Below are 27,931 nucleotides of genomic sequence, written 5' to 3' on the forward strand. Positions count from 1 at the left end.
TCTCGCACCTCTAAAATTACTTCAATAATTGTCTCAGGCTTCCTCGTCATCAGGCTCAATTTTGAGTCTGCTTGCTCAAGCTCACACAGCTTTCCAACTTCTACAGTATTAAGACTTGCCTTCCCCTTCTTCTTGGAATCCTTTTCTTTCTGCGTCTTTCTCTTCAACCGCAACTAGGAGTGAAGTTTCTAATACTTCTCCTTGGTGTGTCCATGGAGGTCACAATGATCGCAGTAATTTTTTTGAGTCATGTTGGCTTGCTTCTTGCCCTACTCCCCGCTGTTGGCTTATTTTTTTACTGTCTTTCTTGAACTTGTCGCCCTTTTACCTTTCCTAGGTTGATTCTTCTCCTCAATCCTATTGACCTTCACACTGGTTTCGCTAATATCTTCAACTTTGAAGAGTTTTAACTCCTTTTGGATGCTCTTATAGAGACCTCTGATGTACTTCATAAAAACTGCATGATTATCGATGAAGATTTTAAATGAGATTGCTTGCTTATGAAACTTGATGGTGTAGTCTTGAACAGACTGATCATATTTTTACCATAGGTACTGCCACTTGTTCCACCAATCCTTCTTATGGTCGATTAGGTAGAATTGCTTCTTGATTAAGCTCTTGAATTTGTTCCATGTCGGATTCGAAGTATTATTGTTCCTCATGTATGAATTCTACCAAGCAAGCTTGAGACAGATGAAAGTTACCGTCTAGATACTAGAGTATCCATAGATAGTAAACTATGTCTCTAACTAGTCTAGCTAGTTATCTAGCTTTTTTGTATCAACAATTTCGTCATATACATGGATCTTAATTCAAGCCTCAATTTTAAACAGTTGAAGAGAGAGATTTTTCATATCAGTAGGTCGCTCATCTTCATACTCCTCACTGGATGGTAGTTCTTCATCTTGAGCCATAGGAGACAGTTTCGCAACAATAGTTGCTGGTGCTTATGTTGAAGGTATCGCCAATCTCAATACGATTTCGGTGAGTTGGGCAATCTTCTTCTCTAATTGTATGAGACGTACTTTTATCTGATCATCATCCATCAAGGAAGAACTAGCAGCCGTACTCACCTTGGTTCTTCAATGTACTTGAACTATGGATAGCTCTTCTTCTGACTGCTTGTATTACTCATACATCTCGACCATGAACAGAGGCTCTCACAGATATATAGGACCCAAGCTCTGATACCAACTTGATCTAATTAGGAGAAGAAATATTTTTAATCCGCTTAGCTCGAATCTCTCAAAAAAAATAGAAGAAGGTGGAGGAATCTCGAAAGTAGGGCTTTAAGTCTTCTTTATTTCATTGATCCTTCTTCACACCTCTTAAACTAAGGTACATTGCCTCTATTTATAATACTAGTGAGGTCCCCCCTTTCATAATTTAGGTTGGATTCCTATTCTAGTTCGATTAGGACTAGATATCCTAAACTAAATATAATTAATAAAAATATTATAGAAAAAGTTAAAATTTAGAAATACTCTATAAAAAAATAAAATTTTTGAGGAGATAAATCTCGACTTCTATATCAACTCTGCCTTTTGTAGCTCTGCCTCATTTTTTTGGATAGAAGCTATGCCCGGTCAAAGTCTTACCTAAAAAAAAAAACTTTCGATTTGACCAGTCTATTTTGGAGCATAAATAATATAATTGTGGCTTGATTCAACCTCTACCTAAAGTTGTAGATCTCGAAAAGAAACCTAATTTAAAAAAAAATTTATCTCAATAAGGCATTGTATGACCAAGTTATGGCCTCTGAAAGTTTGGCACGCAACTTAACTTTTTAATGTAATGGATCTCGCTTATGAACCCTATCCACTCCTACTTATAGTGGCCAAAGTGCTCCACATCGAGTCTAGTGATTCTCTTGGATATCCATAGTGGCCAAAGTATTCTACATTAAGTTTGGTGATTCCATTGGATACTCGTAGTGGCCAAAGTGATCCACATTGAGTTTAGCGATCTTCTAAATACTTGTAGTGGTCAAAGTGGTTCATATTGAATCTAGTGAACCTCCTAGATCAAAGATGCTGCAAGCCTTATCCTTAGAACCGGTTCCATTTATTTCCAGCACAGATTTTATTTCCTGGTCTGTCTTTTGGCCATAAATATAAAAGCCAGCAAACTAATGACTAATGTTGTTTAACTTAAAAAAAGATTTTTTGCATGTATATCCTCCAAAATATATAAAATTATATGAATACCCTTATAAAATTGCTATTTGCATGTATACGCTCATAAAATACTTATTTTGCATGTATACCCTTCTTACTTCATTATATATATATATATATATATATATATATATATATATATATATATATATATATATATATATATATATACACCCATACCATCTAATGCCATTAAAAAATAAACAATTTAACATTGAAATGACTGAAATACCCTGATGGTTACATGCAAAAAGAAAACTTCATGTAGATATACATACAAAGAGTAACTTTGAGAGGGTATTCATGCAATTACGTATATTTATGAGGGTATACACTTAAAATAATAATAATAAAATAGTCAAAATCTAATAAAAAATAATTCATCAATAAAAAAGATAACAAAAAAGATTAAATCATGTTAATTTCAACTTTTACAAAATTCTTGCCTCAAAAATAAACCACAAGTCAACATTTACAAATCATTAAAAAAATATTTTATTAATTTAAGCACATATAATTAATTTAAATTCGATATGCTTTAATCTTTTAAAAATAATGAAGTATATGTAGATGAAATAGATTCAATAATGATAATGATATCAAAATCAAAATGGATAATAGTATTACCAAAATGATCATCTAATATTCCAACTTGACCGAGTCAAGATCTTAAAAAAAAAAATTAACAATGTAACTCAATTTTTTTTTGACTTGTTAATCCAATTGAATCATAAGAACTTGATAAATTTCGATTGAATTTTGTTTTTTTAATGTATACTCTTCTAAATATAAATTATATGAATATTCTTATAAAGCTGCTATTTGCATGTATACCATTATAATTATTTTTTATATCTACTCATAAAAATATTTCGGTCATTTTACTTTAAGTCGTTCATTTTTTAACAATATTAAATGAAACAAATATGTATAAAAAATAAAAAATATACATATAAATAATAATTTTATAAAAATATTTATATAATTTTATAGATTTAGAATGATATATATTTAGACTTTTTTTTTTTGATATGTTAAAAAAAAAAAAACAATTAGCCTGGGGACTTTGATGAGCTGATTAGAATATTCCATCAATGTTTCCCCATCTCTCGGTTCGGCGGTGGTACCGGCGAAAGCCAAAACGCCTCGTAATGCCATTTTTTATCTTTTCCGCGAAGCTCTGTTTCCGTGTTCCCCAATCCATTGAATCGATCACGATCCTCCTCGGCTCTCGCCTCCATTTCTCCATCACCCGCAAGCCCTAACCCCAATCCTAGCAATGGCATCGCCACCGCCGACCTCGTTCTCCGACTTCCCAGAGGACGTGCAGCTCAACGTGCTCTCCTTCCTCTCTCCTGCCGAGGTCTCCGCCTTCGCCTGCACCTCCCGTCGCTTCGCCGCCCTATGCAGCGCCTCCACCTCCGACAGCCCCGTCTGGCTCGTCATGTGCGACCGCCGGTGGGGCTCTAAGACCCTGATTCGCTCCTGGGCCTCCGGCGGCGGCGGCGGCCGCGTCCCCTACGCCCGCCTCTATCGCACCCTCGACCGTTGGGAGAGCCTCATCGGCTTCTGGCGCCGCATCGGCCAGGGCACTCCTGGCACCCCGCCCCTCGTCTTCTTCGAGTGGGGGCCCTCCTACATCACCGGATCCCGCGTCTCCCCCTCCGCCGAGACCGGTACGTACGGCGTCCTCAAGGTTCCCTTCCTCTGGCTGGGCCTTTCTGCCCATGGCGATCCCGTGAGCTTCCTCCACCCGGGATCCCGGTTCGAGTCACCGGGAGAATTCTTCAGTTCGGCTTCAGGGCCGTCGTCGGATTCCGATTTGGTGCCGGTGACCGTTAGTTTTATGGGCTGCAACCATTTTGTTGTGGAGGAGAACCGTAGCTTCTACGCTGAGGCTCGGGGTGGCGATTCAGGGGTTTTGGATGAGGTGGCAGAGATCGAGAGTACATCACCGCCGGACCGATTGATGTCGGAGATCTACCAGTACTTTGCCAACCGGATGAGCCCGGGCGGTGACAGGGCTTCCAGAAGGCAGAGGAAGAAGGAAAGGGAGAAGCTTGGAAGGAGGAGACTATGGGAAGCTGAGCATTTCGTGAAGATTGTCAACTATCAACCCACCCCTTCACGGCCTTTGCAAGGCTTATGGAAGGTGCTTGTTTCTCTCTGCGTGTTATTTTATGTTGGAAAAATCTGTTCTTTAGTTCTTTAACAGTTTTCTTAAACGACATTTCCTCCTGTAGGGGATTTGTGAGGACAATGTCCTGGATTTTTACCTTGTTTCATATGATGATGTCGGTGGAATAACTTGTAGACGTGTTGGTGATGCGGGGGAGCTATTCGCTGGTTATTCCCCTGTTTTCTGGACTTCAAACACCACATTTCTTGAATCCCCATTTTCTAAAGAGGAACAGGATCTGTATAGTAGCCGTGAGCACATACGTGCAGTGGCTTCGAATTGGAGCAACATGGACAGGGAAGTGGTCTCACGCATTCTCTGTATCAACTCCAGTTATGACCTGGTGATTCCAGATCTATCTGGTTCTTCTGGTGATCCAAGAAATGTGGAGGGAAGGATATGGGAGTATGAAGATGGGACTTTCGGGTTCGGGTTTTTTCGGAACAACTTTATCATTGACCTGAAGCATATAACTTTAAATGGGTATCTTCTTGATAACCTAGAGTATTGCTGCAATCATTCTAGTTTATAATGCTTGCTAGATATATCTATGTACAACACTGTTTATCTAGTAAGTTATAACTCTATGACTTGGTAATGTAAGTTTTATAATGTTTAAATAAATGACTTTCTTATAATTTTGTAAGTCATTGATTAGTTGCTTCAGATTCATATTTTGTCATAAGCATTTAAAGTGGCAAGATGATGTTGATGCTTGCATTGCTAATCTTTAGTCTGATTTTGCCTCCCTATTTTATGTATAGTAAATTTAACTGTGTACAGAAGTGATATCCTTATGATGAATGAGTAATAAGGGCAATACCAGTATAAGTTTTTCTTTTCCTTTTCTCCATAAAGCTAGTGTCGTTGTTCAATGGTAGGTCTATGAAGTAGCAGTTTGTTTCTTGGTCTATGCTTCATAGTTTAGCTTTTTTTTTTTTCACATCCATCATTTTTAGAATAGAAGGTGTGTTCATCCTCCAAGATTGCCTTGTGCAGCCAAATCAAGTCAAACTTAATGTAAATGCGTAATCTTTGAATCATTTTTAGTAAATGGAAAATCTTTATCTGGTCTATGAATTAAATGTGATATAATGCATGATACTGTTGCTTAGATTTCCAGGAAAAAGCTTTATGATTATAAGTTCTGATGTCCAAGTGTTTTCAACCTTATTATACAGGAAATGCAGAAAACAAGTCTAAGTATGAGGATTAAACTGTTAAATTCTTGAGATAAAGTTTGAACAAATTTTGGGATATTGCATGAATATGGTGCCAAACTATTGGCCATTTAAATAGCTTCATGAAACAGTTCACATGAGCTTTTAGCTCCTAATCATAATTTGATTTATGTCTCATATCCTTACTTGCCTATAGCATAGCAGCATGACTCTAGAAGAACCTGACCTGATCGACAAACCTCTGAAGACTCAACAGTGATGGTTAACTTAAGATTCTCCTCCACATACCCTGGTAATGAACCTAAGGAAAAGTAATTTTCAAATCCAAATTTCAAATTGATTTTTAATCCTTTTATATTTCTGAGTAATGTCAGACGGACCAAATACCTTAGAATCAATGGGACAATATAAGGTTAACACCTAAATTGTCAAAATATAAAAAAATATTATAAGCTTCTCACTCTAAGGATTTAACCTTTCTGCAAGCTACTTTATGAGGCCTTAACCTGAGACTCTGTGATCTTATTGATTTGGAAATTCATTAGGTGCAATCTGCATGACCTTTTGGTCCCACTTTGATATCTTGAAAAGGTTGACTATGTTAATTATTCTGGATACATCATGCTCTTAGGAGGAACAACATATGTTGCTATGGCCATCCTAAATATGTGGTCCGCTGTAGGGGTGTGCACGATTTGGGACTGATTGGTTTAGAATTATTTTTGAAACTAAACCGGTTTAAATCGTTTCTTGAAACCGAAACTGAAACCGAACTGACCACGTAAAAAATTCAGTTCAAACTGACCCAAAAAATTCAGTTCGGTTTGGTTCAAGTTATCGGGTTGGATACGGCTGGGCTAAATGGGCTTCTATCAGATGGGCTAGGCTAAATGGGAGCTCCTGAGTGGGGAGAATGAAGACCTTATCCAGCTTCCATCAGACAAGGCTCTTTGAACTAATCCAGCTTTCCACCCTCTTATGGAAAAATATGCTGCAGTACAATTCTTCTTCTTAGTTTGTTTACATTGTTATCAATTTCTTAATAGCTGATTTTTGAGTTCTTTTTTGACGGTTTGGTTGATTGCTATTGTAGGATAAGGATGCTTTCTTTGCCGGCTATGCTGAAGCCCACATGAGTTGGAATTATCTATGCCTGCATTAGATAATCCAAGGGATCATGTCTTTGGTGCATGAGTCGTTGGTTGATGACAAGTAGCTAACATCTGTTCTACATTCATAGCAGAATATTGTTCGTCTGGCTAGACAAATGGATTAATCTGACAAGCTCTAAAAGAACAGTGAGCATCCATAGTACATACAAGAGTAAGAAGAATAAGATGATAGTGATAAGTTGTGCTTAAGCCTGTAATAGCAGTGGTGTTTATAGGGTGAAATGGTGGGATCAATGGATCTATTGGTCTTATGAGGCCATGACTAAACAACACCTGACAATGATGGAGCAACTTAAGAGGGGTGAAAGAAAGTGATGAGAAATGATTGGAAGCTTCTGTTTACCACACCAGGGATTATGATGCCAAAAATATAATAACTCAAGTAAACAATCTTGATGACAATAAGAACAGAACTGGTTGCTGGAACAAGATGAATTGGTAGAAATCCAAACATGTCCATAATGAAACCACGAGGAGCATAGAGTTTGGGTGGTGACAGATTTGATAAGATAAAATCACAGGCAAAATATTTTTTGATTCCAGATACCCAATGAAAATAGTTAGATATGTAAAAGACTGCCATCGTCAGCTGCTAAATCTTAAGAACCATGAAAAGCAGGCCAAAATCTAGCTCATAGTGACGTGACTATTCACCATTACAGGTTCTAAAAAAAATTCTGCTGCAATTATCTTAATAACAACTCATTTTCTTAAGAACAATATTCTGCTGTAATTATCTGTTGCAGGCATAGGTATGAACTTGGTCAAAATAAAAGATCATCATAAATGATAGCCAATTTCAACACATGAGATGTTAGAATGTGCGCCAAAACAAAATCAGGGCACATGTCCATAAATGAGATGGCACAAATTGTACAGCAACATGATATTTCATGAGGCAGAAACATAAAGAAAGCAATGATAAGGTGTAATGCTCATACAAACTCTAGGCCCAGAAATCACAAGCAACACATTCGTTGAGTCAAACAATGCATACAGATAGAGAAGTTTTTCTCATATCACAAACATTCAACCCTTTCAAAGTAACGTGAACCTAAAAAAATTGTCAGAAACATACAGAAGTCAGGCCATCATGTATCATCTTTGGGGGCGGTAACCTCAATAGGATCACCACGGTGATCTAAGATCTTCGGTGATCCGAATGCTGAGATGATTTGATCCCCAGTAATCTAAGATCAATGTGTTTGGTAGGCCATGGTCCAGTGATTAAAAATTTTCGAGTATCCATGAGTAACTTATTTGGTGTGGTACAGGGATCCAAGATCACCGACCACATAATACCACAAATACCCATAATATATCTTAGATGGATTTTTTATGTGTTTTTAATTCTCATGAATCAAAAATGTAAGTCAATATGCTAATTCCTATAATAGCTCCATAATTTTGTCACATATTCTACTTTTAGTAGCCCTTATCATATATTTATTAATCATATAAAATATATTATAATAAAATATTAATATATTTGTCAATATATTAATTATTAATATATTCTATAAAAATATATTTATTACTCCTATAAATTAGTAATCTTATAAAAATATGTTATTTTTCATTATAGAATTAATATTTTTATTTATACTAATAATATATTTTTTAGTACTAATAATTATTTTGATTAAGAAAATAAGGTAAATAAGAGTAATATATTAATTATTTTCATTATATAAATATAAAATATAATAATACATTTCTACTATAATTTAAAATTATCATTCAATAATAGTAGGATAATAATATGATTAGTAATATATTATAATATAATATATATCATTAATATAATATATAATATCAACATAATATTATATATATATATAACATTGACATAATATATTATGGTATATTGATATATCAATTTTTTTGCTAAATTGAGGGGTATTTTTGTCTTTAACTTTCAATCCAGGATCACTGTCTTGGGGTGATCTTGGATTTCCGACCTCAAGGATGGGTATCCTATCATCGAGTTGGGCAGTGATTTGAGGAGTGGAGGTAATTTAGGATCACCGCCACGTAGGATCACCATGGTGCAACCAAACGCGGTGATCTCATCATCTGCACCCACATCATCCTGGGACGATCACCCCATACCAAACGCCCCCTTTGAGTAATGAACTTTAAGTAATGAATTGTATATAATCTACAAGCTATAATGGACTGGACTGCAGAGAAATCTTTTGTGCAGCAAATCACGTATCATCTTTTCTACCTAGAGTTGGGCAACGGGCCGTGCCGGGCCGGCCCGGCCCAGGCCCCCCGGGCCCAAATTCTAAGCGGGCCGTGCCTGGCACGGCCCGTGAGGCACGGAAGGCCAGCCCGGCCCGGCCCCCGGCCCCTCTATTGGTGGGCCGGGCCGGGCACGGCACGGCACGGGCCGTGCCAGGCACGGCCCGTAACGGGCGCAAACGGGCCGTGCCAGGCACGGCCCGCAACGTCTCTAAACGGGCCGTGCCTGGCACGGCCCGTAACGGCTCCAGACGGGCCGTGCCTGGCACGGCCCGTCTGGAGAGGGGGAGGGAAAATAGCCGTTTCCAACGGCTATTTTCGGAAAAAAGTCGATTTTACCCCTCCCAACAGTCCAATAACGGCTGAATGGAGGGGTATTTTGGGAAAAAAAATTTTTGGGCTTCTATAAATAGCCCATTCCTCCCTCATTCTCACCACACCAAACCTCTCATTCTCTCCTTCTCTACTGCTATTATTTCTCTCCTCTAAAGTGCTCTTCTAGTAATTTAATTTTTAGTTTGTTCAAGTGCTACACAAGAGGAGGTTCCTGTTGAGAAGAGAAGGTCGCTTCTGTTGAGAGCACAAGAGGAAGCTCGGAATCTCGGCTCTGCCTCTGCCCTCCGACCCTCTACTCAATTCCTCCTTGCGGTTAGTTTTTATTTTTTGAATTAATCATAGATATGTCATCTTTTGAGGAAAGTCAGTTTGGCATTCCTGTTTCTGAGGGAGAAGAAACTAATCCCCAACCCCCTGTTCCTAGTTCCTCTAGAACTGGTGAACCGAGTGAAGGTCAAACCTCTTCTCGTAAGAGGACTAGTACTGTATGGAATGAATTTGATAGAGTTATGGTTGAGGGAGTCTGGAAAGCTAAATGTAAAAAATATGCCAAACTTTATAGTTGTAGTAGTAGTGGGGGAACAGGGCATTTAAAAAGACATCAAGAGAGTCATAGGATGCATGATTCTCATGCTCAAACTCAAAGTAGCCTTAATATACAAGGGGGATTACTTGTAGGTAATTTTGCATATAATCATGAAAATCAAAGAAAAGCACTTGTAAAATGGATAGTTAAGGATGAATTACCTTTTAGTTTATGTGAATCTTTTAATTTTGAAGAATATGTTCAATTAAACCTACAACCTGCTTACAAAAGAACTAGTAGGCGTACATTTAGAAGAGTAGCTATGACCAATTTTTTAGCAATGAAACAAAATTTAATTGAAACACTTTCTACTTTAAATGTAAAAATTTCATTAACTTCTGATATTTGGTCAGCATCTGTAGGTAGTAATTGTTTTATTGCCATTACTGCTCATTATATTGATAATGATTGGCAATTAAATAAACGTATTCTTGCTTTTCGTGCTTTTGATTTTCCACATTCTGGGCAACAAATTTCAAATATAATTTATCAAACTGCATGTTCATATAATATTAATGATAAAATTATGTCTATTACTTTTGATAATGCATCTAATAATAATTCTGCTGTTGTATTATTAAAAGACTCATTGCATCCCATATTAGATGGAAATTTACTGCATATTAGATGTGCATGTCATATCTTAAATCTTTCTGTTCAAGCTGGCATGGGCATGATTCAAGATGTGATTTCAAAAATTAGAAATGCAGTTTCTTTTATTCATGCTTCTAGATCAAGACTTCAAGAATTTAAGGAATTATGCATAAATCATGGTAAACGTTTTAAAAAATTTAAACTTGATGTAATTACTCGTTGGAACTCCACATATAGCATGATACATGATGCATACCCATATAAAAATTTATTAAGTGCATATATTAATGATCGTGGATTAGGATTTACATTGACTGAAACTGATTGGAATAAAGGAAAAATTTTGGAAGATTTTTTGCTTAGTTTTTATAATGCTACCAATGTTCTTTCTGGTATTTATTACCCTACTTCATGTTCATTTTTACAACAAGCATATATAATTAGTCAAAAATTTGCAGAACATAGATATGATGATGTTTTAATGCCTATTATTCACCTAATGGAATCTAAATGGAATGAGTATTGGGACAGGATATGTCCTATGCATAACTTAGCTGCTGTATTTGATCCTAGAGTTAAATTAAATGGCGTGCTAATTTTACTTGATGCATACGCTGAAAATATGAATCAAGATGCTGAATCTGCTAAAGATGAGGTAAGACAACTTCTTTATGATATTTATGCTATATATGATGAAAAAATTCGTGGATCTAGAACACAAATACAAACCTCTATTCCTCCTTCTAGTAGTTCTCGTTCGTCATCTATTTTTTCATTCATTGCACAGAGAAGACACACACATGCTTCAAGTTCCTCTTCATCTTCTTCATCTTTAAGTAGTGAACTAGAATTTTATTTACGAAATGATCTTCAGTCTGCATATGATGAAAATCAAATAGAGAATCTAGATGTATTATCTTGGTGGAAGAGTGTTAGAAATCAATATCCTGTTATGTCTGCAATTGCACGCGATATTTTAGCTGTGCCGATGTCCACGGTAGCATCGGAATCCGCTTTTAGTGCAGGTCGGCGTGTTCTTGACGAAAAGAGAAGTAGGATGACGGGCGAAACGGTGGAGATGCTTCTCTGCTTCAAGGATTGGCTGGATGCTGAGGCAAGACTTCAAGATAAAGGTGGACATAATACAACATCTTCTGATGATGATGATACAAACACTACTGAAGACTGAAGACTGAAGACTGAAGACTGAAGAGTGAATACTAATTCACTGAATCACTGATGATTAGTAAGATTTCTTAATTTTTTATAATTGTACATTTTTATTGTATTCTGGAGGTCAGACCAAGGTCCAAACCTCGGCCCTTTCTTAGTTTCTTATTGTATTCTAGAATCTAGAGGTCAGACCAAGGTCCAAACCTCCCTTCATGTACCATTTTGATTTAAATTAATAAACTGGTAGGGGTCTATGCCAAACCCCCCACCATTAAGGTGGCTTTATATTCATAAATCAAGATTTCTTAGTGTTCAATATTTATTAATTTATTAAAAAAATTTTATCGGGCCGAGCCGGGCCCAGGCCCGGACCGTGCCAGGCTCGCGTGCCAGCCCGGCCCAGGCCCTTATGGGCCGTGCCGTGCTGGCCCGCGGGCCGTGCCGTGCTTGGCCCGCGGGCCTAGACCGGGCCGTGCCGGCCCAGGCCCGAAGCGCTGGCCAGGAACCTCTAGCCCAGCACGGCCCTATCAAAGGGGCCGTGCCAGGCACGGCCCGGCACTGTAGCTGGCGGGTGCTTCGTGCCGTGCCGTGCCGGGCCGTGGGCGGCCCGGCCCAGTGCCCATCTCTATTTCTACCACCACATGGTTCCTCATGGCAACCAGACTGAAACAATTTTGTGCAGTACTCAGCCCTATATAAACATATAATAAATAGTTTCAATAATTACAGCAGAGAAGGGAATAAAAAAATAGTTATATTGATGAGATCCATCCAGATCACAAACAAGCCATGAAGAGCGGGTAGGCAAAGTTTAATTATAAGCTGTAATTTTTCATTCATTTGCAGAACATGATACATAAAAGATTTCTTAGTGATAACTAAAAATAACAACTAGTTCTTCATTTCAACTGAAAATCAACTCTTGTTTTGTCTACCATTATTTTATCTTTTACGTCACTCTCAATTGTCCTCACCCTTGAAATGAAGAGTAGATCCTAGGTCTATGATGATCCCACCAGCCAATTCCTGATATCAGTAGACATAAGTTTCCCAATAACATATGTATAACACCATGACAATAAGGTGTTTCTTCAAAGAGAGAGCAAGATCTTATGTCACTGCTAGAAAAAGAAAACAAATTATTTTAATAAAGCATTATGGATATCCATGATGTTACACCTTTAGATGAAATAAACGGACATGCATATCAAATACATTCAACTCGTGAGGAACTTGCTATGTTGAACTTCTTAAAGCTTTTTAAGATCCCTCCCTGAAGTCATCAAAGAATGCTTCATCAAACCAGTTATTGATTGACCATATTCATCGAACCAATTAAGATTTTATGGCTCCTATAGTGGGGGATTTTGAGCAATGTGAAGCGTGATGGAGAGTGTTTGAGGATTTGTAGCAAAGTGGTGGTGGCAGCAACTGTTCTGGCAGCCGGGGAGGGACCGGTGGCGGAGATGATTTGGGGGGGGTGGGGAGAAGGATGGTGGAACAGCGTGGGTTCATGGTTCCATGTATCCATGGTTCTATGAGCAGAAACTAGGGCTTCAAACATTTTTATGAAGAAGCAGAGAGGAGAAGATATCTCACTTAAGCGAGGGGTTGGAGGAGAAGGGAGGCGAGGGAGAGTGTCGGATCTATTCTCTGCTTCATTGAGGAGAGTGGGTGAAGGCAATCCCGAATGGAGGACAGGCTGAGTGGGAGGAGACCTTGGAGAGGCGAGAGCACGATTGGGGGTGGCAAGGGCTGTTGAAGTGACTAAACCACTGAAGCTTGTACAAGTGAAATGGTTTATATATGTGTGTATATATATGAATATCCATATCTATATCTATATCTATATGTATGTATCTATATATAGCAGCAGTTTAGGCGGCTGGGGAGGAGTTGGGGGCGGAGATCATGGGGGGAAGAAGGATGGCGGAATGGCGTGGGTCTATGGTTCCATGTATCCATAGTTCTATGAGCAGGAACTAGGGCTTTAAACATTTTATGAAGAAGCAGAGAAGAAGAGAAGACATCTCACTTAAGCAAGGGGTTGGAGGAGGAGGGAGGCAAGGGAGAGTGCCGGATCTATTCTCTCCTTCGGCGAGGAGAGTGGGTGAAGACAATCTTGAATGGCGGACGAGCGGAGTGGGAGGAGATCTAGGAGAGGCGAGAGCACGATTTGGGGTGGCTAGGGCTATTGAAGTGGCCGAACCACTAAAACTTGCACGATTTGGGACGGTTCGTCCGGTTCGGGACGTACGAAGCCATACCAATGAAAACGAACCCCGTCAACGGAGGAGAAGGAGAAGGAAAGAGTAGAAAAGAGCGAGAGCGAGCGGGGGGGAGGGAGAGGGAGAAAGAAAGAGAAAGGGAGGTGGAAGCTAGTTGGCGGAGGCCAACGAGCCGCGCGAAGGAGGCGAAGGAGGGCTCCCCGGCCGGATCCCCCATTTCGTTCAAAATAGGGGTCTGGTCCCTTTTTTATTTTTGTGACTTTTAAGTGAAGTCGGATTTTCTGTTTCATTTGCCGACTTCACTTAAAAGTCACAAAAATAAAAAAGAAGCCGGACCCCTGTTTCAAAAGAAACAGAAAATTCGTTCGCGGAGCCCTCCTCTGCTGCCTTCACACAGGTTGTCGTCCTTCGCCTGCCTCCACCAGCCCTCCGCTGGCCTCCACCAGCCCTCCTTCTCTCTCCCTCTCTCCCCCTTATCTCTCTTTTGCAAATTTGAATCGGATACTTGTTCTCTGATAGTACTTACTCTTATAGAAGTTTCTCGATTTCGAAATGTCTCGAAGCCTTGAGCAATAAAAAAAAGTGGGATCCTGTATTTCCGGGATTGGATTTCATATTATATATATATATGTATATGCATACATATATCTATATATTTATATATATATATATATATGTGTGTGTGTGTATCTATATATATATGTATATATATGTGTATCTCTCTCTCTCCATATATATATTTATATGTATATATTTATCCATATCTATCCATCCATCTCTATATGTATACATGCGTATGTGTATCTGTATATATATAAATATGTATGTATATATATGTGTGTGTATATATATATATGTATATATATATATATATATATGTATATCTCTCTCTATATCTATCTTTCTATTCATCTATATGTGTGTTTGTGTGTGTGTGAAGAAATAACCGGTTCAGGTCGGTTTTGCTATTTGGTCATTTTCTTGCACACCTCTAGTCCACTTGTCCTTTTTTTTTTAAATTTGTTTAATGTGCTCACTAGCAAATGCTCTAAATCATCAACTTATTGCATTTTTATATATGTTGAAAACCTATGCGTCTGGTTGTCAAAATGTATTTACATTTTACTCTTTTAGCCTCCTCTAGGTCATGATCTGCTTCATTATGTTTTCTACAGTTAATAGCTGTTTTAATACTGAAAACTTTGATAAAGTAACTGCATCAATCATATGTTTCTGGCATGATAAATAGACACCAACAGAGATATAGCTGGATAGGGAGTAGCCAACCTTCTTCAAAATTTAAGACGGACTTACATGTATGAGGATCTTTCAGGATAAATTGATTTTCTGTAGTAAAAATGTGATACAGAAATAATTTGAATATTGAATTAGATATGCATTGTTGTGGCTGTATATATATCGCCGGGATGAGGGCTGTGCGTAATGTCATAGATATATTTTTGCTTTTTTTATCTTCTCAAAGCTGGCAGAAGTGCATGACAAGTATATTAGCAGGTATAGGTGATTGGAATTTTGAGAGGCAAATATTCAACACAGATACTTCTAGTTCATTAAAATAGTAAACCACTATAGTGCTTGAGTAATCATGTATACATGATTGCAAAGCGAGATTTTATTTCTGATGTATGCTTCATTTAGTTTGAAACTAAGCTTGTGAAGTACTGGAATCCATTATTCTAGTTGATGGTGTGTCAATTGGTTTGGTTATTTTTCCATTTATTTTGATTTTTAGGTATTTTGGTCATGGGGTTGCTATTTTCCAATACTGCATGATAATGAAGGTATGTTAATGGGGTGAATGGCAGCCAAATCCCACTTGTAATGGGTCATTAAAGAGTAACCAGGAGTGATGATGTATCCTTGTTGTTATGTAATTAATCAAGTAGATTGTCAAAAAAGTATAAGGTAATTGGTCATTGGAGAGTTATTAGTAGTATCCCTAGAGTTATTATCTGTTGATTTATTAGATCTATTAGGTAGTCAAGGTCAAGGAGTTAAGAAGTAGTGGGTTGTTAAGGACTCATTAATATTATTTCAGGAGTCACAAGTGTTTAGGGTAATTTGGGTGCCATAAGAGTTAATAGATTACTTGCAACTGATGCTCCTATACATTATGTATGTAGTGGTTCAGTTTCTTACTTTCTTTCTTGTCACTCCCTTGTGCCAATATTCTCGTCTTCTTCCCTCTTCCATCTGTGACCCATAAACTTTGTTCTAGGATGAGCTCTCATCATCACATGGATAGAAAATTGTATCTACTTGAGGGCATCAGATGTGGTACCCAGATACACTTTTCCTTGGTTCTTTTGTGTTTCCATCAATTATTACATTTCCTTCTGTTTTTCACTGCACTTTTATGATTATAGGTATGGTCATCATTTTCTATTTCTAAAGAAGATAATCTTTTTTTTTCATTATTGGCTATGTTTGGTATAATGTTGTCATTTTTGGGAACATGTCAGCTACTAGTTGTACCTAGCTTTTATCTCAGGAAAATAACAAACGAAAACATGGACAAGTTTGACTTTCTTACATATCAGATTTCTAGAGATTCAATTTCACTTACCTAATAAATGTGGCAGCTACTTACAAGCTATCCAATGTTCTTTCAATTATCTCCCCTTGATTAAGGTAATATCATTATCATGCTCAAAATGAAAACAATTTCTACCATCTTGTCCCAACATAATCTCCTGTTTTGCAAGGAATACTTAAAGAATATAAAGACTGTTTCAAGAGAGCATTTTCACAAAGATGTAGCTCGCTTACAAGCCTAGCTAATGATAAACATGTTTTGATTTTTTCTTGGATAAGACCTTTCGATACTTGATTCTGTAAACTAATTGCTCGTGATAACTAGCTGAAGAGCTCTTATGCTCAGAGAATTGGCTGCCTTAATTTGCTGTTTGACTTTTGTTTCTTCATCTGTGCTGATGTAGGAAAGATGATCAGCTATCTTAGAAGTGACTTATTTGTTTGATGTATAGAAAACAAATCCCATTAGTAGAGGCATTGTCACTAGTAAGGTCTGCAATCTTGATATCGGGTACTGCATTGATATCTTATTGGTTGGGTATGGTATGGTTGGTACAATACGGTATGCACCCCGTACCAAAACAGCTATCTAATCAATTTTCTTCCTTTATCTCAGTGCACCTCAGTACGGGTTGGTGCACACCTCAATATGGGGCAATATGGGGCTTGAATTGATCCCAACTTGAGTTTGTACCAGTTTATACCTAGTACGGTACAATACGGCCATGCATTACTCTCCGATGTAATGCTTAGACCATGGTGTAAGGATACGACCATGCACCAAAATTCTTGATAATTTCTTATGTTTCTTGTAGGCTTGAATTTGATGTTTTCTTAAACTTATAGTAATTTTACCAAAAATGACAGTGGTAACCCCTCTATTCTTGAGGTGGAGGTTTCTCATGGCTTCCCGTCACATTAGGGTAGGGATTATTTTCTCTTATCCTCAAAGGAAAAATTAATAGATTTTATGTGTGAACTCTGCATTATCTTTCATCTAGTATTCAAATGTGCTACATGTCACTGCCCATTGTGTTGTATACCACTCTCTTATTTACAACTTTTCAATACGTCGGAGCATATGCATAATGGTCTGGTCACAAGGTTCTGTTGTTGCCTCAGCAAGTCAATCTGTAATCAAATCCCATATCTGTTGGCTGATTGTATACTTGGTCTATAGCTTTCATGTTTTACATTTTCCACTTGCTTTGTGGTGTGTAATAGTTTCTTATGACAGGGAGTCCGTCCTCATCGTTGTAGCACTTTCTCCCATATCATCTAAGAGATCCTTGTTTTCTACCTTTTATGATACCTTGCTCCCATCCATTTTTTAATGATCAGTGGCCGAGCAAGCCAGTCAGCATATGGTTGTTGTTCAGAACAATACCCCAAGTTAAGCACATCAATAATGCTTATTTTTCTTTAAGAGTATGCATTGTATTTATCGGTCCTCCTTGCTGATTGGGTTGTCAACATCACTATTGTTGGTTTTTGCTGGTAGTTGGTTGAGAATGCACCCTAAAAAGGCCTTTCTGTTTGGCTTATGCTGTCCCTACCAGGATCAACCATCACCTACTATGGTTGATTCTCTAGAATCAGGTAATTGTAGTTGTGCCTTTGTGCAGTCAGTGGAAACTTGCTTACTGTATAGGCAGTTGCATATTTGACCTTCTGTTGAATGGTGTCCAAAGTAGAAGAAGAATTGCAATTTGTTGCAGCTCTGTAATAAACGAGTTATTTCATAAAGCTGATGAAGAAAAACTTTCTACCTAAGCCTTTATAGGATAGGTTCCTAGCAACAAATGCAGTTTTCTGGAACAATACCTAATAGTAAGTAGTTCAATAAAGTGCCTGGGATCACTAAAACCAAGACAGAACTCCTTTTAGCTTGCAGTCCACCTGCTTTGCTTCTTCACCTTGAAATTCATGACCTGATGCTGGATGAGGAAGTCAAGGTGGTCTTCCCTGATGGGACAGCACTGGGTTTTATCCCCAACCTCCTGAGAGAATAGATAATATATTAATCTCCATATGATAGCTGCCTGCTTATTGACATTTGTTTAAGATCAAAGAGCCTTTTCTAGCGTGGACATGCCTTTTCAAGTTAATTATTCCACCTAGTGAATGAAAGCACTTTGACTGAGGCATCATATACTAACTTCTTTTAGCACCACCCAAGGACTTGTTTTAATCTGATTCAATGTTCAAAACCATTGAGTAAAATGTGTTTCTGCTCCAGAAAATGCAGCAAAAGCATTGGGAGCACAAGAAGTTTAATTGCCTTCTTCCTTGGAGGATAAGTTACGTGAAGCCACAAGAACAGCTGGGAGAAAACATTTTAACTTTAAAAGTGAGGATTAACTTCTTCAGTGTGGTAACACCACTTATATAAGCTTGAGAATCCATGTCCTGCACTGCTATCACATTTGAATCCATAAGTTGTAGGACTTAACTAGTGCAGACTTTATTAAACCACCCTTGGGCAACAGAAACAAACCAATATGCCATGATTGAACTTCTTAATAAATATAATATTAAACACAAAATTTATCCAGATCCGCCTGGTGTACATATATATGAATGTCATTAGGTCCTACTGTCAATTTTAATGTGACAGATGAAACTACTATCTTGCTTCCCAGTTGAAGAATTTTGACTATTGAAAACTGCATAGCCTTCTACATTGGTCGCTCCAGCTTGGGCCGGTAGTTTTGGTATCTCCTTACACCTGCAACCTGTTTTACATCCACTTTGGTCTTAATTCTGGTCATCAGTTCGAGTCTGTTATGGAGATTGTTTAGAATTCTTTTTACTGAAATAAAAATTTCAATTGTAAATGCTATCAGAGTTGTAATTTCAGAGACTTCATTTGGCGAAGCACATGAATACAAGATATTGTAGTGACGTTTGTTGTTTAATGCTTTGAGATTGTCAATGCAGTTATATTCAGTTGTAAATGCCTCCATCAATACTAAGAGCAACGTGTTTTTGAGAAGTGCGTGATGTTTTTCTCATTGTTAACGCCGATCTAGGCGAAGGAAAGTCCCGGCGGTGCGGGGCCCGGCAGTCCAAGGGTTCCGGGCTGCGGGGCGAGCAACTGTTTTCACCGAAGGGAGAGCTCTGGGGATTGCCAACGGCTAGTTGCCGGAGTTCTCCTTTCTCTTTGTTAACGCCGATCTAGGCGAAGGAGAGTCTCGGCGTTGCGGGGCCCGGCAGTCCAAGGGTTCCGGGCGGCGGGGCGAGCAACGGAAGTTTGTTTTCGGTGTCTCTCAGAGCCACCCCGCTCATCGTCCTCTTCCTTGCAGGGTGTGCGATGGAACGGAAAGGGAAGTAACCGACGGGGACGGCATCGGAGGGATCTGCGAGAGGCAAAGGTAAGGGTTCCGGTGCCTGGACGAGGCCGGGGCCGTGGGTAACCCAATGGCCCATGGCCGCGGAGGTGGAGCGGCTGAGCCGCTGCTTCCCGGAGGTGCTTGTCCTCCCGGAGGGGCCGATCGTGGCGGCTCGGCTGGAGTGGGAAGGGCGGGCGGCAGTGGCCCGTAGTTTCGGCCGCCGTGTCCCAGCCGAGTGGTGGCGAAGGACGTCGCCGCTCGGATAAAAGCGAAGGAGGTGGTGGCCGTCCCGCTAGCGGACGGCTACCTAGCCTTGCGGTTCCGGTCGACGGAGGACTGGGACCGGGCGCTGAGCGAGGGCCCGTGGGTGGTGGCGGGGCAGTTACTCGCCATGAGCCCATGGGTTCCGGACTTCGAACCCGGGGAGGAGGCTGTGCAGACGGCAATGGTGTAGCTTCGCCTGCCTCGCCTGCCGCCGGAGTACTGGTCGACGTCGACCATCCTCCACATCGCCGCTCGGGCGGGCCGGCCGGTTGCTGTGGACGGCGTCACCGAGCAAAGGCAGGCGATGGGCTTCGCCCGGGTGAAGGTGGCCGTCGACACCTCAAAACCCTTGCTACCGGGGGTGTTGATCCAGGGGAAGACGAAGGTGAGGTGGCAGCCCTTCGTCTTCGAGAATGCCCCGGCCCTCTGCTCCCGGTGCGGGCGGATGGGGCACGAGGCCGTGGCCTGCCGATTTCCGGCGATCGCTCGTGTCGGGGGGGGGGGGTACGGCCTCTGCGGAGGTGGATCCGGGGGAGGGCGGGCTTGCTCAACCGCCTCCGGACGATGGGGGAGGTCCAGGGACCGATCTACGGCCCCTGGATGGTGGCGTCGCGGCAGAGACTCCCGCGGGAGAATCGGCCGCCGCGGCCGGAAAAGACGACCGAGCCACAACCGGGGCCCGGGTCGTCCTCGACTCGGCCGCTATCTCCGGCAGCTCGCCCACCCACGCCGGTGTCTCCGGCGGACACCGACGGCTGGCAGAAGCCAGCGAAGGTGGCACGCCGCCGGTCGCCACTGGCCGTTGGGGGGGAGGGGCACCCGGAGCCTCCTTTCGGCCCCCTCCAGGCGGACTCGGCCATCGAGATCCTGGCCGAGTCAGGGGACCCGGAACCGAGTCGGCGACCCGGCAAGGCCCCGGTGCGGGCCGATCCGGAGCCCAGCCGGGCGGCTACGGCCCGGGCCAAAACCCAAAAGCGGCCCAGGCCGCCGGCGGGCCTTGGCCCGCTTGGGGTCCCCGGACAAGGGGCCCATCAGGCCCACACAAATGTGGGCCGAGGAGCCCAGCGTACCCGGGCCTACAGGCCCGGGCGCCGGGGTCGCGGGCCGGCGGGGGCGCAGGCCGCTGGCGTGGCCCTGGCCATCGGCGCGCCCCGCGCCGCTGGCGCGCCACTTTCCGGGCCCCGCGCTACTGGCGCGCCACCCACCTGGGCCGCGCCGGGCGCTGAGATCGCGCCCGGATCAGCGCCTGGCGCGCTGGTGGCTTTGGTCGCAAGGGCCCAGGCTCCGCTGGGCCCGTGCGAGGAGGCGCGCGGCCAGCCTCTCCTAGCCGCGCGGTCTGATCAAGGGAAAGGGGATTTGGGCCTTCAGGCCCTCCCCACGGCTTGTCCATTGGGCCAGGGGGGTGCAGGTCGAGAGGCCCAGTTACATCGGGTCTGGGGAGTCATGATGACCTCGCTCTGCAGGGCCAGAGCGAGGAACTGGTAGGGCCTTTCCGGTACAGCCCTCCTTGTGGGGGGAGTGACTTGGTGCCTGGGCCTCCCGTGCACGACAGCCACGCCCTCCTCACGTCGGATGTGATGCGTGAGGCACAGCCTTGGGACGTGCAGATGGGCACTGATCCGGATGGAGTTTTCCGATTCGGCCCTCTGCCTCTGGTCGAGGGAGAGCAGGGAGTGGCCACCTCCAGTGGGAGTGGGGCGGGGGGCCACCTCCAGTGGGAGTGGGGCGGGGGACCACCCCGTGCCGCTCCCGGAGGGGTGTCAGGTCGTGCCACTGACGCCTGGAGGGGATACTGACCACACGACTGTTGTACAGCGCGTCAGGGCGGCAGTCATGCAGGTCATATCTGATGAGCTCGTGGTGGGCCCAGGTAGCGTGCTTGAGGCTGGCCCCGCGTTCCAGGGGGAGGATGGGTCTGAGGCTGACTATGTGGACTGTGATCCATGAGGATCCTCGCCTGGAATTGTAGGGGGGCGGCCAAGCCGTCCTTCATGTCTTCCTTCAAACGGTTAGTGCAAGTTCGCTGTCCGGAGATCTGCTTTCTGAGTGAGACCAGGCTATCTGGTGAGGGGCTTGCACGTCTGAGACGGCGCCTGGGGAGGGACTGGGAGACATATGCAGTTGAGTCCCAGGGGCTGTCGGGAGGTATCCTGTTCCTGTGGAGGCGGGGGGTGGCGACTTGTGATGTCTTCCACAACTGCCCCCAACAGGTGATTATGATTGTATCGGCACCAGACACCGCCCCATGGGTACTGTGTGGGGTGTACGCGAGCACGGACTACAGGATCAGGAGAGTCCTCTGGCGAGAGATCACCAGTCTCACTGCCCAGGGTGTCCCGACTGTTGTAGTTGGTGACTTTAACTGCATCCTGAGATCGAGTGATAAGAGGGGTGGGGCTGCCTACATGGATAGAGCGGACAGGAGGGAGTTTCGCGACTTTGTATCGCGTATTGGCCTGGTGGACTTAGGTTTTTCCGGACCTCAGTTTACTTGGTGCAATAATCAGCTCGGCAGTGCGAGGGTTTGGGAGCGTCTAGACAGGGCCTTTGCGTCCCCGGACTGGATCCTCCGCTTTTCCACCTGCAGGGTTAGTCACTTACCTCGGATCGCCTCGGACCACTGCCCCCTGTTGATTTCTACATCATCGGGACCTTGTCATCATAGCCCCTTCCGCTTTGAGAAGGTTTGGCTATCGTACCCGCAGTCTTGGGATATTGTCCGTGATGCTTGGCGCACTCCAGTGCGGGGGGATGCTATGCACCGGATATCACGCAAACTAGAATTGGCTAGGAGGCGCCTCCGGCGATGGAATCGCGAGGTTGTGGGCGATATTTTTCGGAGAGTTGAGGGGGTTGAGACTGCGATTGCTGAGTTGCAGAGGAAGGAAGATCTTGAAGGTGCGCTCTCGGAGGATGGCATGGGTGACCTCCGGGGGCTTCTAGCGACTCACCACTCACTACTACGGCAGCACGAGATCTTCTGGCGTCAGAAATCCCGGGTTCAGTGGGTGCATGAGGGGGACCGTAACACCAGCTTCTTCCACCGGACGACGGTTATCCGGAGGCAGCGGAGCATGATCCACTCATTGCGAGATGGGTCCGGACATCGGGTGGAAGGTGAGCCTGCCATCCGACTGACCCTGCTGGATTTCTTCCGTGCCAGATGGACGGAGGACGAGGACTCCGACGATAGAGTCCACCCCCTGAGGGTGGATGCGCGAATCAAGGATGATGAGAATGCAGCCCTGGTCCGACCGGTGTCGGCTCAGAAGGTACAGGAGGCAGTCTGGGCCTTGGCTCCAGACAAGGCCCCGGGACCGGACGGTTTTCTCCCATTTTTCTTCCGACAGTATTGGGGTATCATTCGGATAGCGATGGTAGAGGCTGTTCAGTGTTTCTTCTCTCAGGCGATGATGCCAGGGGATTGGAAGGCTACCTTCATCACGCTCATCCCGAAGCGTCAGGAGGCAGCAGAGCCCAGTCACTTCAGGCCCATCAGTTTGTGCACAACCTTGTATAAGGTTGTGGCAAGAATAATGGTCGGACGAATGAAGCCCCTTCTGCCTGGCATTATCAGCCAGGAGCAGGGGGCGTTTATAGCTGGCAGAAACATTTCCCATAATGTTCTGTTAGCCCAGGAGATGATGTGGGATCTTCAGCGAGCATCGAAGCGACGCAGCTTGATGGCTATTAAGCTGGATATGGAGAGAGCTTACGACAGGGTTAGATGGAGTTTTCTTCAGCAGGCACTGGAGGCGTATGGGTTCCACAGGCGGTGGATTGGTTGGGTCCTGGGGTGTGTTAGGGGGCCAAAGTTCTCTATTTTGGTCAACGGCACACCGTCACCTTTTTTTGAGTCCACTATGGGGCTGCGTCAGGGATGCCCTCTATCACCTTATTTGTTTATTATTTGTGCTGATATTTTGTCTCGTGATTTGCAGAGAGTGAGTGCTCGCAGGGACTTGGAGGCCTACGTCCCCGCCCCGAGGGCTAGTCCTCTATCTCACTTACTCTTCGCTGACGATTGTCTTTTGTTGGCCAGGGCGCGGGTCTCTGATGCACGGGTCCTTCGTAGGGTGGTGGCGGATTATTGCGCGGCGTCAGGCCAGAGAGTTAACTTCCAGAAGTCAGCTGTTCACTTCAGCCCGAGCACGGAGAGTAGGGTCAGACAGGAGATCCGAGGGATTTTGCAGATACCTGAGCAGGAGGAGACATTGACCTATCTGGGACTCCCCATCATAGGTCGCAGACTACGGGTGGCAGAGTGCTCCAGTCTGGTGCAGCAGGTAGAGAGCAGGCTAGAGGGATGGAGAGCGGCCTCCTTATCTATGATGGGGAGACTGACTCTGATCAGATCGGTGTTGGGGTCCATGCCAGTATATCTCATGGCCAACACCGTGGTTCCGAAGACGATCTTGCTAAGAGTCGAGCGACTGCTGCGGTGCTTCCTGTGGGGGTCACACGGCGGAGGTCGCGGGGTGCATTTGGTGGCCTGGGAGCATGTCTGCCGACCTACCAGTGAGGGCGGTCTCGGGGTGCAGTCCCTGTTGGAGCGGCGTGAGGCCTTCATCGCTCGGCATGCAGCTCGGTTTCTATTAGAGCCACATGGGTTGTGGAGTCAGGTGATGGTAGCCAGATATGGCCGCGAGGGCTCAGGGGTGGCATGGAGAGGGCGGCGAGTTTCCTTCATGTGGCGTGAGATTGCGAGGTACCTGCCGACGGTGTCAGCAAATACCAGGTAGCTGATAGGCGATGGGCGGAGTATTGATGTGACGACGGACCCATGGATTGATACAGTTCCACTGAGGTGGTGGCCGACCACGGTCGATGTTGAGGCAGTAGAGGGGCTGCGGGTCTCCGATCTTCTTGCCCCGGGAGAGTCTGGGTGGGATGACGCCAGGCTACGACAGCTGTTCGGAGGACACTTAGCTGAGAGGATCCGGTCCATCCCGGTGCCTGGATGTGGGGGGCCAGATGTCAGGATTTGGGGCACCTCTTGCCGGTCCAGCATTAGACTGGGAGATCTTTCCCGGGTTATCCAGCGAGAGCATGAGTCGGGACGGGATTGCACCTGGATCTGGAGGTCGGGGTTTCACCCGAGAGTTGCACTCTTCCTATGGAAGGTGGCGTGGGACCGCCTTCCGACGAGAGCAGTGCTGAGCAGGCGAGGTTGGGGGATCCCAGCGGAGTGCGGTACATGCAGTGTCGAGGAGTCGGTCGACCACGTGCTCTTCCAGTGTACGTGGGCGAGGTCGGTATGGCAGTGGGCAGGGATCCCGCGAGAGGTTTGGAGTGGAAGGCTCCAGTTTTTACAGATGATACAGCAGTGGTTAGCCTGCCCTCAGACATGTCGGGAGGCCATTAGAGCGACCTGCACAGCTCTCCAGATCTGGTTGGCCCGGAACGCCCGCACCCTCGGTGAGCGCAGGGTGTCACCGAGGTTTGTAGCGGAGTTCGCGCGAGCACAGGCATTGGAGATCAGACCCTCTTCCGATAGACCTTCGATAGCTTGGGACACCTGGGGTTCCCTCTCTGCTTCGGCAGCTTCTCAGATGGTGTTTTTCACCTGGGAGCCCCCACCCCCGAGTTTCCTCAAGGTCAACTTCGATGGATCTGTACAGGATGGAGGTGCGCGGGGTGGTGCGGGTTTTGTGATACGGGGCCCGCACTCCAGAGTGGTGGCAGCAGGTGACTGTCAGTTGTTCGGCATTTCGGTCCCCGAGGCAGAGCTACGAGCTGCTTGGGCGGGTCTTCGATATGCGAGGCAGGTACTGCGGGCTGGCTCGGTTGTCTTGGAGGGCGACTCGGCCACAGTCATCAGGTGGATCCAGGAGGGGCTGAGGAGTGTGGGCACAGACCACCCCTTGATTCGGGACATTGAGATGATGTGTGGGGTTGGGGTGGCCGTCGAGGCCAAACATGTATTCAGAGAAGCCAATGGGGCGGCCGATTGGGTGGCTGCCTTTGCGGCTTACCATTCAGGGTACACCCTTTGGGTGGGGGAGGCGGAGATGCCATTGGCACTCCGTGAGCTAGTGTATTTTGACCTTATTGGGTGTATTCATACACGTTGTGTATGATAACCCGCTTTCAGCAAAAAAAAAAAAGAAGTGCGTGAATCCAAGATCTGATGTTTTCGATGGTTTGCTTAGACGAAGGATATCTACCTCTTTTAGGAATTTTAGCCAGTCTCTCAAAATAGTATTTAGTATGTTATCTTTAAATTAACTAACCTAGTTGCAAATAAATGGGTTTTAAACTTAGCAGACAGGGATGCTGTCTACTCAGGTACAAGTTAAACTGCCATTTGCATTAAAGTTCTCTTCATCTTTTGGCACTTGATTTGAGAATACTCTCTCATTGACAAAGAAATGAACTGGCTTTCTCTTCATGCCACAGATAACTGTTGAATTGCAATTTATTTTGCAAACCCAGAAGTTCAGTTTGGTAGTTTTACCCATAATTACTGAATAAAAAATATTTCGTTAACAAATGAACAATTTGGTAGAGGCCTTTGAGAATGTGTTTGTGGCCCTAATAGAAAACACTCTGTTTATGAGGAAATAATCCCAGTTTACTTTCATGAGTTATATGAGATTCGTATGTGGGATCATCTGGGGGCCAAACATTTGGTGACATTGCATTATGAACGTAATTGATTTATTGCATCACAGGGAATTAATAAGTAACTGATTTTTGTGAATGTTGCAGGAGCTTGTTAAATGTGATGTAGGTGATTATGGCAATAACCGATTGCTCTTTTTCAAAGTAGAATTGGAATTAATATCTTGATTAACTAAAATGCATCCCACTTATCATAGGAAACTGCCTTGGAAGGGAAAGAGTATTTTGTGTGTGTGGTCCAACTTTTCTACAAGAACGGGCTTTTCCACAAGGACAACCTGGTGCAATTGATGGAATAGATGTTGTCTTTCTCTTGGGAACAATGGACTTTGTTGGTAAGATATTATATTTGCGGTAATTATGTTATCATAAGCTATTAGGGTGGTGAGTGATTAATTGGCATGCAGCATAAAGTGGCAGCGTAACTCCATAAAATTATGAGAAACTTAGGATTGTTCCAATGTTCAGCAATATCTGATTGCTCGAGGTGGTGTGATTATGCCTTGTATTTTGAGAGAATGGCCTTCTTAGGAAGTTAGATGATGCAACGTTGGTGATGTTTCCAGAAATCTTGATTCTCCTTAGCAAATTAGAAATGCAAGGCTACTGTAAGATCTTATGATATATTTTTTTATTTACTTCTCTTCCTAATAATTTTCTTATATTTTTGCTCTTAATTTAGGAAGTTGGCAGTTATCTTGTCTCATCACTATGGCCTTTATATTTTGAATTTGTCCATTGATAACCGTCACTTCACCACCCATGAAAAGGGGAAAAAGAACCTTGATTAATCAAGGGATATCAGCCATTGATGTAGGATGAGCTCAATTCGTCACTGATAGCATCAAACACGGCTGCATGATTACTTCTGTATGTAATTATGTATAGTTGTGATGCTTTTTTGAAACAAAACTATCTATACACATCTGATCGATTTTTACTAAGGACCCTGAATGGCCATGATGACAGAATGATATTGACCTCAATTTTTCTGTGTTGTACCATATATCTGTAAGCTGAGCACCAAGTGTCACCAGAAACTTCCACTGTGGGGACTGCAGGAACTGGTGTTTTTTCATTATAAGTCATCTTAAAACCTTGATTCTGTAATGTAAATTTGGTTCTGAACATTGTCCCAACAATGGACAGAATGTGGTCTCTGTTGGTCCAAAGACAACTAGAATGTGTCGTATTGGTTTCATGTGGATGCAGGTGGAAGGTGCATATTGTATTTAATATTTGTCACTTTAAAGGTGATCATGACTGCTTAAAGAAGTGACAG

At 43.5% G+C, this 27,931-nt stretch overlaps 1 protein-coding gene across 3 annotated transcripts; it reads left to right on the forward strand.

The window, feature by feature from the left end:
• Positions 1-3,262: 3,262 nt before the first annotated feature.
• LOC103722769 (F-box protein At3g12350) lies at positions 3,263-27,931 on the forward strand. 3 transcript variants are annotated; one of them, XM_008813445.6, is made up of 3 exons: positions 3,266-4,329; positions 4,421-4,839; positions 26,847-27,931. In XM_008813445.6, exons 1-3 carry the CDS (start codon positions 3,457-3,459, stop codon positions 26,938-26,940), a joined length of 1,386 nt encoding a protein of 461 aa, XP_008811667.2. In that variant the 5' UTR covers positions 3,266-3,456; the 3' UTR covers positions 26,941-27,931. The 3 variants fall into 3 exon arrangements, with proteins under 3 accessions (XP_088568029.2, XP_008811667.2, XP_026666443.1); XM_026810642.4 differs by lacking the exon at positions 26,847-27,931 and adding an exon at positions 6,631-7,236; XM_088711903.2 differs by lacking the exon at positions 26,847-27,931 and having other exon boundaries at positions 3,263-4,329; positions 4,421-5,013.

This window comes from Phoenix dactylifera, chromosome 15 (genome assembly GCF_051530095.1).
Source record: "Phoenix dactylifera cultivar Ajwa chromosome 15, Ajwa_hap1_PhDact_Kaust_v1.1, whole genome shotgun sequence".
Lineage (NCBI taxonomy): Eukaryota > Viridiplantae > Streptophyta > Magnoliopsida > Arecales > Arecaceae > Phoenix > Phoenix dactylifera.